The 16,663-nt window shown below is 35.9% G+C and overlaps 1 protein-coding gene across 1 annotated transcript; it reads left to right on the forward strand.

The window, feature by feature from the left end:
- The first annotated feature begins 243 nt into the window (after positions 1-243).
- LOC140238089 (protein lifeguard 1-like) lies at positions 244-14,754 on the forward strand. The gene is made up of 9 exons (XM_072318015.1): positions 244-304; positions 3,597-3,675; positions 6,681-6,734; positions 7,296-7,386; positions 8,351-8,434; positions 9,151-9,192; positions 13,115-13,204; positions 13,823-13,870; positions 14,351-14,754. Exons 1-9 carry the CDS (start codon positions 244-246, stop codon positions 14,495-14,497), a joined length of 696 nt encoding a protein of 231 aa, XP_072174116.1. The 3' UTR covers positions 14,498-14,754.
- Positions 14,755-16,663: the final 1,909 nt, after the last annotated feature.

Genomic DNA, 16,663 nt, shown 5'->3' on the forward strand with positions numbered 1-16,663 from the left:
GAATTTCTATTGCAATGCAATGAGACTTTCACTCGTCGTTGCTGGCTTTGTATCTTATTTGAATCAACATACTTTTGATTAGATACACTACATTTCTTATACAATACATTTTGATGACTACGGTTGTGTTTCTGCACATTTCTTTCCCCATCTTGGTGTTCAAAAGTTGACCTAAATTCTCAGCTGTTGTCTCAATTTTTGTATCTTTACAGACAGACAGATAGATAGACAGACAGAGCCAATATGGACGCGGAGTACGGTGATGTGAGTGATTTTGAGTTTGTCGACAAAGAAATTCGCCACGGTGAGTCTTAAAGGTTTCATTATATAATTTTTTTATGTGTTTCTCATGACACACACACACATATATATATGTGACAGTGCATCACAAAACGAACAAAAAGTCGCACCCCTTGATTTTACGTGAGGACTCAAAAAAGGTGAAATGGGTCAACAAAGTCATTATTAAGTTTTTCATATTTTTTGAAAGATCTGTCCTGCTTCTACATTATTCTTAAGTTTTGGATCATAAAATGAATGGGAAAGTGCATTTTCAGCAATTTTTCTACAACCTTTTTTTTTTTTTTTTTTGGTAGAGTAGTGAGCTCAGGTATGTCTAAGATGCCCCTTTTAATTTCTTGATAACCCTTTGCACACTCTTCACTTCCAGGTCTTATACCTTTTGAAGGGTTAACGCTACTACTTTGAAATTTGGCATTAAACATTCAATGGCAGAATGTGTTGATAACGCATGCTTAAATTATAAGCCCTTCATTGTGGTTGCTCCAGTGGTTTACGTCCTGTTTTTGTCCCATTCATCGCATAGCTAGCACGGTTTGGTGAAGATAAAACGCTTGAATAGGCAGATACTACTAGTAGACCCTGTACTTCAGATCCTCTTTTCTCGGTTCATACTTTTCCAGAGTATGTGCTTTCTTTCCGATATTTAGGTAGGTTAGAAGAGTCCATTTGAATTGAGCTATACATCATCTTAAAGCTCAGAGTCTGCTCTTACAGAATCTGCCCTTAACTAAAAAATACATAATATCTAGCGACTTTTTGTTGGTTTTGTGATGCATGGTCACACACACACACACACACACACACACATATATATATATATATATATATATATATATATATATATATATCTATATATATTATGTATATATATATATATGTATATATATATATATATATATATATAGCGAAGAATCAAGAAATAAACTAGTAATGCATTATTTCGCCAATAAGAATGAGTTTATTGAACAACTCAAATTTTCGGTGGCCTCCACCTTCTTCAGGAGTCTCGACGGGGAATGTCAATACCAAAACATAAATTGAACATGAAGAACATGGCTCTTCATGGCAAAATGGACTTATCGGTGTTTGCAAACAAACTCTTCATATATATCTCATGACATCATATACAGTATGTACTAGGTGCTATACAAAAACATTTCCCACTTTTGATTCTTAGTAGTTCAAAAACTATCAGATAAAACTGTCATTGATATGAGTAATAGCTGAATAGTGTACAATTTAGTTGTAGGTAATTTGAATGTGAAAGCCTATATTACTTTCATTGAATCCATGATTTATTTCAATGTTAGGTTCCTGATTTTTTAATCAGATTTTAACCTTCTGTACAAAACTTGAACTTAACACACGAACCAATGATGTGTATGTGAGTGCGTGCTTACATTGACCCTGAACAATGGACATGGCTACCACTTGTTCAGAGCTCTGCTGCAAGGCACATGAATGCTTTATCAATATTATTCATGTGGATTGCCCTGAGCACTGCTAGTCTGAATTCATGGCACAGGGTGAAATGCATGCGCATGAAAGAAGTAAGCATAATCATTATGTTTCCATGTGCTTGCATACACCACATTTCAGAATGAATAAAGACTAGCTGCGATAGTGGAATTCCTCATGAATATGCAATAGAGCATTCCAATCCTGGCCATAGTCCAGGACCATTGTCTGGGTATCAACAACACACCCCTATACACACCAATAACCCCTGTGCAAAGTCAAAGTTTTGTACAGAGGGTTGAAAATAGAGCAAAATTTGAAACCTTACTGAAAAATTAATGTTGAATTTAACAAAACTGAGTCATGCTTTCATTTTCAAATTACCTCCAACAAAATTGTACACTATTCAGCTATTGCTCGTATCAATATTAGTGTTATCTGATATAAAATAACAATTTGAACTATAAAGGATCAAAAGTGGGAAATGTTTTTTGTAACACTTAGTATATATATATATATATATATATATATATATATATATATATCATATATATATTTTATATATATATATATATATGTGTGTGTGTGTGTGTGTGCGTTTGTGTGTGTGTATTTTGTTTGTTTATCTTATTTATCTGTTCATTTTAGGCAGCGAATCGAGTGTTCTGCAGAGAAAATATATTATGGATAGTCCTATATATATATATAGCAAAATATGATTATCTTTTAAACAGGTCAATTTCATGATTATAGAATCTATCAATACTTAAGAGTTTTCACAACAAAGTAAATGTGAATAATTAAATGTTTATTTTAATCAACAGGTATATACCACCGAAATTCATGATTTCTTTAATTTCAATCAAGATAGTGTGACCTGCGATAAATTTTTCTCCCAATTAATATTATTGCTCTCGGCCGAGGTAGTCCTTTGCTTCAGCGTAGCATTCCCCAAGGACTGGTCCGAAACATGTAAATAATTTTCCCACAACTCACAGGGAAAAACCCACATTATTTCTCATAAAGGGGTAAAAAACAAACAAACACATTTACATTTGCTATCTTAGAATGAGCCATCTTGCCAAACTTTTGTAACTTCTACACAATCCTTGCAATATACTACATAATTATGGCAACAAGCTTTTAAATGTTGTTTATTGAATCATTTTTGTCACCATGAATTGCCAATCATACAAAAGGTGCTTTTGAGTGCCACGCTTTTTTTTAATGTTATACGCACAACCTGGACCTAAATACCATTCTGAGTATTCTGGTTCGCAGATTCTATAGAAAATTGTATGTATGTATGTATATATATTTATTACACACCGACACATATAATTTTCATATTTATATATATATATATATATATATATATATATATATATATATATATATACATATATTCAATTCAATTCAATTCATATTTTGATATATATATATATATATATATATATATATATATATATAGTAATGAAAATATGAAAGTTCTGCGTCGGTGTGTAATATAGATATCAATGAAGAGTATAAGAACCTAGGAGTCAAATGAAAACACCGCAGGAGCCAAAATTGGACTGACGTCAGTCCAATATTAATTTGGCTCTTGCGGTGTTTTCATTTGACTCGTAAGTCTTTACTCTTAATGTATATAATATATATATATATATATATATATATATATATATATATATATATAGTGATCTTCATTCATTATAGATATTACACACACACACACACACACACACACACACAAATAACTATAACAGAAAGTAAAGTAACGATGAGCATCATCCTAAACTCGTGACTGATACATCTGTTTTCGCTGCTCTCGTCAGGTTTTGTGAGGAAGGTGTATGCAATCCTTACAGTACAGCTTGCCATCACGATTGGGATCATCGCTCTCTTTTTCTTCGTGTAAGTCCAATGACCGCTTCACACTATTAAACAATTCCGGTTTATCTGACTAATCAATATTTTTTAGTTATTCACAGCTGGTTTGAATAAATTATATTTTCCACCTTTAACGCAGAAGAATTTAATGTTCGTCAATTTTTTTTTTTCTTATATACACGATCAGGGGAAAATTGAAAGGTCAGGAGATCATCGTTTTACATAACTCCTCATGTCAATCCGATTTTGACACAAAAAAAAGAAACTCAGTGTTGTGCTCGTAAATCATTATTCTATAGTTCTACACTAGAATTAAGATATTTTTGGTCGAGTAGTGTCCTTCTACAGATTCTCTGGAAGGCGCAATTATTTCAAATTTTTACAGACAATATTTACTACAGTGCACTCCCGTTACAACGAACACGGTTATAACGAAATTTCGTTATAACGAAGTAAAACTTCTGGTCCCAAAATTATCGCCATTAATGTCTACGGTACGAAATTCGCTTATAACGAACACGGTTATAGCGAAATTTTCGTTATAACGAAGTCTTTTCCGAGCCCCACGGACAAAGAAAAATAAAAGAAATGTGCTCCGTTATAACGAAATGCGGATCGCTTTCGAAAATACGTACCGGAACAAGCATGGGCGAACGCTTCACATCACGCTGTGTTCGCTCCGTGTGTCACGCACAGTTTCCGTCAATTTTATGCTCTCTTTAATGTGATTATCAAACGAAATTTAAAAGGTACAGTGTACCATCCCGTTTCACATAGCTGCGCAGTGTAAAATGAGTATTCAACAAACAGAACATGATATATGCGTGGTTTCCTTGGTTTTGTTATATATTGTATTTGTTCGGTTATAACGAAATTTCGAGCCCCGAGCATTTCGTTATAACGGGAGTGCACTGTACTAGAGTTAGCGAATCTGAAAATTTGTGACAAAGAGATCATACCCAATTAACAAAGCCATGAAAGTAAAGATGAACTGAAATGATTATCATGCTTGAGTGATATCTTTACTATTTTAGGCTCCGTATATGTATGACAATGACAATAGGGAGCTTTAGATTTTAGACGCGCGGACGTTCAAAGGGAAAAAAGCATGGTCTGAGCGTGCGCAGTAGGGCACGCCAAGTTACTGCGCACGCTCAGACCATGTTTTGTTTTTCCCTTTGAACGTCCGCGCGTCTAAAATCTAAAGCTCCCTAATGACAAATCGCAACGGTGTATAATTCAGTACCGGCAAGTTTTTATGACCTTTCACCTTCGAAAATAATTTATCACACGTGCCTTCATTTTGTATGGTATTTAATAAATTGAAACTATTCGTTTCTTAATTGCGTAAACGAAATTACTTGTCATATCATGAAACAAGCATGCTTGTGTATGTGCACGGGGCTTATTCGTTTGTTTAAGGGACAAAGGCCAGGGCCCCGTTTTATCAAAAGATAAAATCGATTTTAAATTTCCTTACCACACAGGCTGCCATAGACTTACAGTTGAAATCAACTATATAATCAATTTTAACTCTTCATGAAACAGGGCCCAGGTCATTCAACTGATTGATTACACTATTAGTACTAAAAACACTAATCTACAGCTTCCCGTAGTTACGGCAGACTTCCTTTCTTTGTTGATCTATGGTCATATTCAGTGTTCTCATGTGTTCATAATATACTTCCTATTTAGACAATTAGTAATTTCGTATACGTTATCAAATACACGTAACGACAGCTTTCAAAGGAGAATGTACTTCCGAAAGATATTCCTACTCTGATACTGAGCGTATTGGAATTTATTGCGCTTTTATATTAGTAAAAATGGTTCGTGGTTCGATCGAAGCCCGGAACTGTAGTAGTGATTTTTTTAAAATCCAATTCCAAAATACTCTATTTCCGAATTAGATAACAGCTTCGTGGATGTTTAGTCGATGTCAGGCATAGTGTAAGGTATGACACGGTCTTCAATAAAGTATGACCATGGATATAACGTGGCTTTGGAAAATGTGGTAAACCGATGGCAATAGTGTAAAGTTCGAAACAATGGGAGGATTTTAAACGGAAGTGACATCACATTCACGTGATCATGATGACCACTGATCAAAGGAGCCCACTGAACGCAGTGATAAAAGATTTGCAAATACTGTAACCTCCTTTATCATGACTGTCTAGTTTTAATAAGACTTTTACTGCTATGTCGCTTGTGTTTCGGCATCCGAAGATAGTAATTCTTTGAATATATTACATGTAATTGTCTGTTGGTACCAGGTTTTTCCAATTTTTCACCAGGTTTGCTTGTTTAAATAAGCATGACTAATTTTTTTTTTCATACTAAAAAAGGCATTGCCTTTTCAAACGATATTTAGACATTCTAAGGCAACAAACTACTATAATATGATTATTTCAATTATTACTTTCTCTTACATTACCGTCCTGCTTGAATGTTTGCACTAACAACTGAAAATATAGAAGCAAATAACACACACTGCATACATACATACATACATAATATTGAATAAAAGACTTGTGTTTTCTTTTTCTTTTATCTTTCAAGAGATATCATTCTAGAAATGAAAGCTAAGCTGTTCATTGTCGATTCCTAGTTGACCCTCTGAGATACAGTCCTTACTATCATGATATATCAAATTTTGTTTTATTTTGCATTACCGTCCTGTTTCTTTTATGGTCAAAAGGATAGGACGTGCACTAACAACAGTTTACTGAGAATGTCGAATCAAATAACACACACACACACACACACACACACACACACACACACACACACACACACACACACACACAGATACACATTATTATAAGTGTAAGATTCGTTTGGGATTTTTTTTTTTTTTGGTCTTTTTCTTTGAAGAGATACGGATATCTGGAAAAGATATCTGAGTTGTTCAGTATTAATTCTCTCTTGGCAATCTGAGAAATGATGCTGAGAAATGGGAAGGCTATAAACTGATCAGATTTCGTTTTTCTCCACTTATTCTATATGCCTTGATCTTTGCATTTCCGCAGTGACGACATCAAGTCTTATGTTCAATACAACACGTGGGTGTTCTGGACCGCATTGTAAGTATTACATGATCCATTATACCCAATCTTGCTATAGTGGTACTAGTGCATGTACGAACCATTAATCTTGAGGTGCAGTGCTATTGCATATTTTAGCTGACTGATTCAAATAGAACTGGGAAATTTCATGATAATCAGATATAAGATAAGAGATTTAATGAATTTGAAGTTTCACCCCCCCCCCCCGAAACTGAGATGTTAGGAGGTGATGGCATAATTATCTCAGGTCTCCCATTTATAATACTATACATGTTTTCACTTTCTATTTTGATACAGATAAATGAATAAAAAAAAAATCCGGTCCTTTAGTTCTCGTCAAATTGTCGTGTTATATGTGAGTACTCCAACGCCTAAAGTGACGGAGTAGTAGTAAATGTAATATTGGCAAAAAAAAAGAAGAAAAAATGATATGCAATGATATGCATGCTGACAAGAATAAAGAAAATGGAATGCTTTTTTTTTTTCGAGGGTTTTTGATGAGTTGCTAATTTCGAAAAGATTATAGTTCTTTCATTTTTTTTTTCTTAATGTCACTGTGCATCGTTTCTTTTGTTGTAGTGCTGTGAGTATCGTAGTGATAATAGCTCTAGGATGTGCAACGGAACTGAGACGCCGAGCCCCTCTCAACATCATATGTCTTCTCATATTCGTGAGTGGAAAGCAATCTTTGTATCTTAAAATAAAAATGGTTATCAAAGTGTAAAACATGATGTTATTACTGACTGAATAACTTCAAAATAATGATAAGTCACAGGATTTGACACTGGATATAATTGCGTTTAAGCAAGTAAACAAACAAACTGGAAATGACAAGATTTTGTGTATAAACTATATGGTAAGTTATGGGCTATGACATCATCAACTTGCTCATTTGCATACTAGTATTCATATTGAGTGTCCAAGATGAACTGTTTTGTGTTATTATAAGCAAAACTGCACAATTTCGTTTTCATCAAATTTTGATTAAATTTTTACTTTTGAGCTCTATTTTACTTTATCAGGCTGAAACCCCCACTTAACTAATCTGCACCTTCACCGCTACCTGCATCAATATTTGTATCTGTATCTGTCCATGAATATATTTCGTTTACTTAGTACTTCTTTTCTTATCATCATATATTATGTGTCATTGATGCATATTTCGAGGATTATAATATAGTCATTGATTAAGATTTTTTTTTTTTAATAATTCAATGAAAAACAAAATTCCTCGACAGGACACGTTTTGTAGGCCTTCATATTATGTATTCATTTATTTATCTGTACACACAGACACTAAAACACACACGTTTAATATATATATATATATATATATATATATATATATATATATATATATTTATACATACATACAAAGTATGATAGGATTTACTCATCCTGTGATGTGTACATTCCCAACTTTCCTATCTTAGTCAAAATATTACACTTTGTACAATCTGATCGGATAGTGCACATGCTATTGCAGTGAGGTAAAATTTATCTTAAGAAATATGTCTTTACAAATATTAGGGTCATCGACGTACGTCTAAATTATCTAAACAAGATAAAGATAAAGAAAAAAAAGAAGAAAACCCAGAAAATTGACGTGAACTTTCTGAACGACTTGTACGCAGACACTCGCTGAGGGCGTGCTCCTTGGAGTCACCTGTACATTCTACGACGGAAATGAAGTTATCCTGGCAGTCGGCATGTGTGGCGTGAGTTTCGACTTTTGGTTCTTATCATTACCAATGAAATCTCACATAAAAATGCACCAATACTCCCCCTTATTTTTAAAGAGTTCAACGTGTTGCTTCTTAGCTGTACAAGTAAACACGCAGATGTCTTTGAGCTTTAAGGACGTTTCCATAAAAGTGGAATATAGTACTCAATACAAAGGTTGTAGGACAATCAAAAATCGATGTAGGGCAATTTGTCAATCAGTTGCAACTCAAAGCGTGTTTTGTATCGTTGGCTTTCTAGGCTACAGGAATGGTTAGATGTACAGGGGGCGGGGTGAAGAGAGGGGACGTAGGGAGAGAACAGAGGTTATAGCTAAATATAAGTGACAAAGCTATTTGAGCACTCGATTATTGCAGGCCTACATGTATTATATCAAAGGGATGGTTGAGATGGTTTAAATGCTTGCACCTGGTTCCAACCCAAGCCAAAACAAAAGACTCTGACACCGTCACTTTGGTACCCAGTTCCCTCAGTTCACCTCGTTGGGGTATAGAACGAGAAGGCGGCCGGTATACTTTATGAGGAAAATGAAAATCGACCGCAGCAAAAAAGAAAGAAAAAAAAGAACAAACAAACAAACAAACAAACAAATGAAAAATTGTCATGACGATTATAAAATTAATTCGTGCATTTCTTTATACATTATGACACTGATAAAATGATGAGATCCTTGTTTCTCTCTTGACAACAGATCATCACGCTGGGTTTGACGATTTTCGCCTTCCAGACGAAGGTAAGAATAGAGCACGGAGTCATAATCAGTCCTTTACCCAGCGACCTTTTCCAGCATATCAGTTTCATTTAGCAACAAAACATTTCCTTTTCAATAGCATAAATGAAAAACAAATCAAAAACAAAACAAATGCTTCATAAAAATGAGATTCAAATTGATGTCATACTGTTCTTTAGGCATGATGTAGATTCATCATCTCTCTGTATGTATGCAATGTTATGATATACATGTATGTAATCATATATATATATATATATATATTTATTTATATATATATGTAAATATATATATATATATATATATATATATATATATATATATACACACATATATATATAAGGCTCCTGGAAATGATGGTATCCCACCAGAAGTTCTAAAGAGCGGCAAGCCAGTAATACTGCAACACCTCCATGAGCTCTTGTGTCTTTGCTGGGAAAAAGGCCACGTACCCCAAGATATGCGTGATGCCAGTATCATCACTGTCTACAAGAACAGGGGAGACCGCAGCGACTGCAACAACTATAGAGGCATCTCTCTCCTAAGTGTTGTGGGAAAAGTCTTCGCACGTGTAGTTCTGGCACGCCTGCAGAGTCTTGCCTCCCGGGTGTATCCAGAGTCACAGTGCGGCTTCAGGGCAGGCCGATCTACAGTAGACATGATCTTCTCACTACGCCAGCTGCAGGAGAAATGCCGTGAGCAGCAAAAGCCGCTGTACATTGCCTTCATAGACCTGACGAAAGCCTTTGACCTGGTCAGCCGAAGTGGACTCTTTAGTCTCCTGCAGAGGATTGGATGCCCCCCGAGACTGCTCCAAATTATCATTTCCTTTCACGAGAACATGCAAAGTAGAGTCTGCTACAACGGGAGAACTTCTGATGCCTTCCCTGTGAACAGCGGTGTGAAGCAAGGCTGTGTCCTCGCACCGACACTTTTCGGAATCTTCTTCTCCATGCTCCTTCAGCACGCCTTTGTTGACTGCACAGAGGGAATCTACATCCGTACCAGAGCGGATGGGAAGCTATTCAACATCGCCCGACTGCATGCCAGAACCAAAGTTAGAGAGGTTCTTATCCAAGAAATGCTGTTCGCTGACGACGCTGCTCTGGTATCGCACACAGAAGCGGGATTGCAGAGGCTTGTTGATTGTCTGTCCCATGCCTGCAACGAATTTGGACTAACCATCAGCCTGAAAAAGACTAAGATCTTGACCCAAGGCACTGACTCTCCTCCAGACATCTCCATTAATGTCACACATCTGGAAGAAGTGGACTCTTTCACCTACCTTGGTTCAGCAATCTCCAGTTCCCTCTCCCTTGACAATGAGATAAGCAATAGGATAGGGAAAGCTACTGCAGTCATGGCCAAACTGAACAGGCGCGTATGGAACAACAGTCAGCTGACCAAGAACACCAAGCTCTGCGTTTACCAAGCCTGCGTCCTCAGCACCCTGCTATACGGCTCTGAGTCCTGGGCAACATATGCTAGCCAGGAGAAGAGGCTCAACACCTTTCACCTCCGTTGCCTCAGACGACTCCTGCACATAAAATGGCAGGATAGGGTGACAAATGCAGAGGTCCTCCAGCGTGCCGGCATTCCCAGCATGTTTTCACTCCTCAGCCAGAGACGCCTGAAGTGGTTGGGTCATGTGCGTCGAATGGAACCAGGTCGCATCCCGAAGGACATGCTGTATGGAGAGCTAAGCGAGGGGTCTCGTCCCATGAGAAGGCCGCATCTCCGCTTCAAAGATGTGTGCAAACGTGACATGAAGACGATGGACATCAACACCAACACATGGGAAGGTGTAGCTGAAGATCGTCCGCTATGGAGAGGCACCGTCAGGGAGGGCGTTCAGAGAGCTGAAGCTGTAAGGCACGTATAGCAGACCGACAGGAGAGCTAAGAGAAAGGCACGGGCAGTCTTAGTATTGGCCCCAACAGACTTCATCTGCTGCAAGTGCTCTAAGGATTGCCACTCAAGAGTGGGGCTTTACAGCCACTCAAGGCAGTGCAAACTTCTTGCCTAGCTAGTGCTACGCCATCGTTTCTCGAGACGAATGGATGCCAACCAACCATATATCTATCTATATATATATATATATATATATATATATATGTATCATATATATATATATATATAAATATTTATATATATATATATATATATATATATATATATACATATATATATATCTATATATATATATATATATATATATATATATATGTATCATATATATATATATATGTATATAAATATTTATATATATATATATACATATATATATATATATATATATATATATATATATATATATATATATGTAAACCTTTCATAAGGGGGTGTCTTGTTTCCGTCCCCATCAATGGTAACTTCCTTAAATTCTGCTCATGGCGCAAGTCTAGATTACGCAAATTTTTCCATACAATATCTACAGATGTCTTTTCACACAGATGGTAGTTTACAAAGTTTGGGTCAATCCCTAGTAAGGATGTTACGCTCAAGTTGGGCATTGCGAGATCTCGAACAGAGATTGCTCACACTTCAGAAGGCGTCTCGTGCGACAAAAACGTCACAGCATTCCAAACATATTCATGACGTCAGGTTACAGTCAATCCCATTGTCATTTATTTCCATTAAAAAAATAAACACACACACACACAAAAAAAACAAACATGCATTAAACATATCATTGTGTTATCATTTCATAAGAAATACAATGTGAGGAACAGGAAAGTAAAAGTTATATGCGTAGAAACGAACGTCGTGAGAACCATGCATGCATGGCTTTGATATACCATGGATCTTAAACATAATGATCTTGCATGCGTTTGGCTGCTTCAGAGTCTTGTGATTTTTCAAATAATTGTAAATGCAGTGATTTGCTAATTTGAAGAAGACAGAGAATGACACATTGGACAATGATTTTACTGATTCTTCGATGATATGTAAATCTATAAGTTGTGAAACTTAAAGATGACTTCAAGGAGAAGATTAAAGCTAAACAAATAGAACAATATCATTTAAACTGAATGAAAAAAAAAACACACACAGAGAAATAGGGGGTCTTTAATTCTAACCTGTCTTCTCGAAACCTTTTACACACATCACAAATTATACGATTTAGATTTAACGACGCTGCCATGACTTTGGGAGTCTCCGAGTGTTTTATATATAAATAATAAATATTGAATTATTCTTTTTGTCAGTAATTCAGCATCAGTAACTGTAACTTCAGTTCACAGAGCCATCATCGCTAAATTGTAACAACGCGTTAATATTCGACGTTAAGGATGGAATTCGTTCTTTTTAAACTCATGCTAGTTATAATAGGAATTTATTGAAGATTTGAATGCAAGAACAAAGCTGAATTTCTACGAGCTTATGATGCCATTACCTCTTCACAGCACTTCACCTTTTTATCTGACATCAGATGTAAACGATTTGAAATTTTATAATAGTAAAATTAGCCAAGAGTCTAAAACCTTAAAATGGGTCCCTAAACTGTAACATCGGTCACAGTCACCGTATTTTCTCAACCCCATTTTGTTTTATTTTTCTTTTCTTAACAAAAAAAAAAAACAACTAAGTTTGACAAGGAGTGGGCTTACACTTTATCACTTCTAAGCTTCATTATTCTTTGTGTTCGATATAAATTGAATATTCACCTTGCCTTACTTTTTTTTTTGTCTTCACAATTCACAAGATCACATGATACATTTTCCTCTGCATGGAGTAGAGAATAAACGATTTGAAATCTTATTGAAATCGTGATCCTCTTTATTTTTCTTAGAAAATGATTCCGCCCGCGATTCATGACTAATAATTATCCTTTAAAACCCCTGTTGTGTTCATTTATTCATTTATTTACTTGTTTGTTTGTTTGTTTGCTTGCTTGTTTGTTTGTTTATCTTCTCACTTACAGATCGATTTTACCATGATGAGCGGCCTGCTGTGTGCGCTGTCTTTGAGCCTTCTTACTTTTGGACTCTTTGCCATCATTTTCCGAAGCGAAGTAAGCGAAGAGGGATACAGTCATGATCACACATAAAGCCTTAGTTATTATCTGAAAAGAAAAACCACTTATTCGATATCCTTTCGCCAATTTAACTCCTTTGTAACTGTGAGCTCACTTTTGGTTTCAATTTCTCTTGAATATGTATGCGACTTTTGATCTTTTTCGTGTCGGTAGACGTGTGAGAATATAGATATATTGCGATGAGTATACCCGAGGCCTTGTATCCTTTGTATGTGTATTTCTGTGTGTGCGCGCGTGTGTGTTCAGGGGCAGATCCAGGAATTCCGTAAAGCGGGGGGGGGGGGGGGGTGCAAAGCAGTTTCTGGTGTCTTCTGGGTTTCATCAGCTGACAAGCAAAAAACAAAAACAAAGCAAAAAGCATAAGAAAACAAACAAAACGCAGTACGGATTTTTTTGTACGGTTCATGCACACTTCTTATTTCTTTTATTTAAAAAAAAAATCACAAAAGAAAATTACGAATAAGGGGGGGGGGGGCTTCTGGTGCGCCACCTCCTAGATGCGCCACTGGTGTTTTTTGACTACATAGTGTTAGCGAGCGATAGTGAAATGCGTTAATAAAGCAATAAACATTTTCCTCTGCTTTTCACTTACAGGTACTGTACACTTTCTACGCGGCCCTTGGAGCGTGTCTTTTCAGTTTGGTAAGACAAATCCTTTCGCTTGCTTCTCAAAGTAAAGATTCCTTGCCTCTGCAGTGTTAAAATTTTGGGCTGTAAAAGTTCGATGAATTCATTCATTGACTTGATTCTTGACTCGTCATCAATCGACTTCTACAAATACTGAATAGGCAACTCGCGCTATTATGTATACTATATCATATAAAGTCGTGTGTATAGGAACCGGTAGCTCCCTTTCATTATATCGAAATTTCGTTGTAACCGAAGGAGGTTTTGCACCATAGATTTTAATGACGATAATTTTGGGACCTGAACTTTACTTCCTTGTAGCGAACTTTCGTTATACCCGTGTTGGTTGTAACAGGAGCGCCCTTTAACTGTCTATCACTGCATGATATGGATACCAGTTTTATGTAAAGAGAGTGTTTATAACCATGTACGCATTTGTATTTGCCACTCACTTGATGGATTCATTCATTACTTCATTTACCTTCTTATTCGTAGTACATCGTGTTCGACACACAACTCTTGCTGGGCGGCCGTCACAAATACGCCGTGTCACCGGAGGAGTACATCTTCGCTGCCCTGAATCTCTACATCGACATCGTCAACCTCTTCCTCTTCCTCCTCGCCCTCTTCGGCAAGAAATGAGTGAATCCCTCCTCAAGTATGACGTCATAACGGGGACCGAGCGAGAGAGGGTTTCAGCCGCTGCTGTCTATTAAACGCGTCCAACATAACATAGAGGCGATTTTGCCATATATGCATATTTAAACTAGTATTCATTTCGCACAGTATCGTTTCCAAGGTAACTGATTGAATTTCATCTCCATTAGATTGTAATCTACATTGTACAAGGATTAATCTGTTTACTATCTGGTTCATTACATGCAGACATTAGATTAGAATTTGTAAGCCTGTGTAAAACGTTTGTGGTCATGTCTTACGCAGCTGAATGTGCTTGGTGATATAGAATTTAATCCACTGTTAGAGAAAATAATGCAGTACGTATTAACTTTCTCACCACAATAAATATCTACCAACTATCTTGATGCCATAATACTACAAAATGACCAAAAAAAAAAAAAAAAATAAATGTATTTTCACATAGAATACCTGCCCCTATACTGGAATATTCAATTCTAAAACAGCGCATACACAGGAAGTGCTTGAGAAGTTTTGAAATAAACAACACAGAACCTTCTAAAAGTTTAATCAAAATTAAACTTTCCGGTTCATTACATGCAGACATGTTCAGATTCATTTTTTTTTTTACTATAAAAAAATCCACTTGTATGTGTATATTGATACGAATTTAGGAAAATAATGAGTAAAATGCAAACGCAAAATTGAACAATTCTCATTTCAAAATGATGAAATATTTCAAGAAAGTAAAAAGGCAGGGCTCGACACTAACGGTGGCCCGGTGGCCCGGGGCCACCAAAAACGCACGTCAGGCCACCAAAATTTCAGAAATGAAGAATTTGGTGGCCTGATTGGGCCACCAAAAAAGGTCGGATGTTTGCCTTTCGGCCACCAAAAATAAAAGTTAGTGTGGAGCCCTTAAGAAGGTATTATTTTTTTGCAATGTATGGATGAAATATAATTGGTTTGTGTTAATGTGTTTGTGTTAACATTGACAGATAGATCAATTAGATCTTTTCTAGGCATATTTTTTTGTTCATTTTTGGCTTGTAGTAATTTGTATAGAAAAAACGAAATGTGCTTAATGAATAAAAACAATTTTGAGATAGCTGGCTTCATTATGTGTGTTTGTATAAATGTTGCACTTACACTGTCTGGTGTTTATAAATGAACAAACAAACAAACAAACAAATACAAAATGGCCCCTTCTGCATTCAAGCTTTCATTACATAAACTGTAAAGGAAGGAAATAATTATACAGAAGAAAGGATAGAGGGATAGATAGATGAATAGATGGATAGATAGATGGATGGATGGATAGCTGTAGAGATGGATGGCTAGATGGATGGATGGATAAATTAAGAGCTAGATGGAACAATGAAGAGGATGGGCAGCTAGAGAAAAATGCTAAGCAAAAGTTCAGTTTATCATTTTGCCCGAATGATGAGATAAATTGCACTGTCAATCAGAAAGAAACAATTTCGTTGATTGTGTTCACAAGTCTACTATGCAAGACTTTTCAGCACAAGTTTTAACATGACTATTTCCTTCCAATTGTACAGACAAAATCCTCAGTGAACATGCTTTTGTCATGCAAATAGCTGGACTTCATATTCAATGCATCTTTTTTGAAGGCTCTGCACTTACTTCAAATATTCATCAATCTGCTTTAGAGTGATTCACACTGTACATGTGATGCAGAAGTGAATATCTGTTTTATATTTTTAAGTAGATTGTTGCCCTTGATGACATTATGACATATGGGGTGTGACATATGACATATTAACATATGTCATATTATATTAACATATTAACATATGTCATATTAACATAAACCATGTCATATTAACATATGTCATATTAACATATGTCATATGACATATTGACATATGACATATAACATATTAACCCGTTGAGGACGAGTCCGGAGTATACTCCAGCAGGTGTCTATGGGAAATGCATGTTGTAGCAAAATCAATCCGTCCTCAACGGGTTAACAGGGAAATAAATAATGATAAAAATTATAGAATGTATTACTAAATAGATTATGAATAATTAAATATACACAAGTGAACAAACAAATGAATGGATGAGTGAATACATTAATAAATGAATAAATAAATAAAGAAAAAAAATAAGTACACATCTATCTACATACCTATCCACCTGTCC

Source organism: Diadema setosum, chromosome 14, assembly GCF_964275005.1.
Source record: "Diadema setosum chromosome 14, eeDiaSeto1, whole genome shotgun sequence".
NCBI lineage: Eukaryota > Metazoa > Echinodermata > Echinoidea > Diadematoida > Diadematidae > Diadema > Diadema setosum.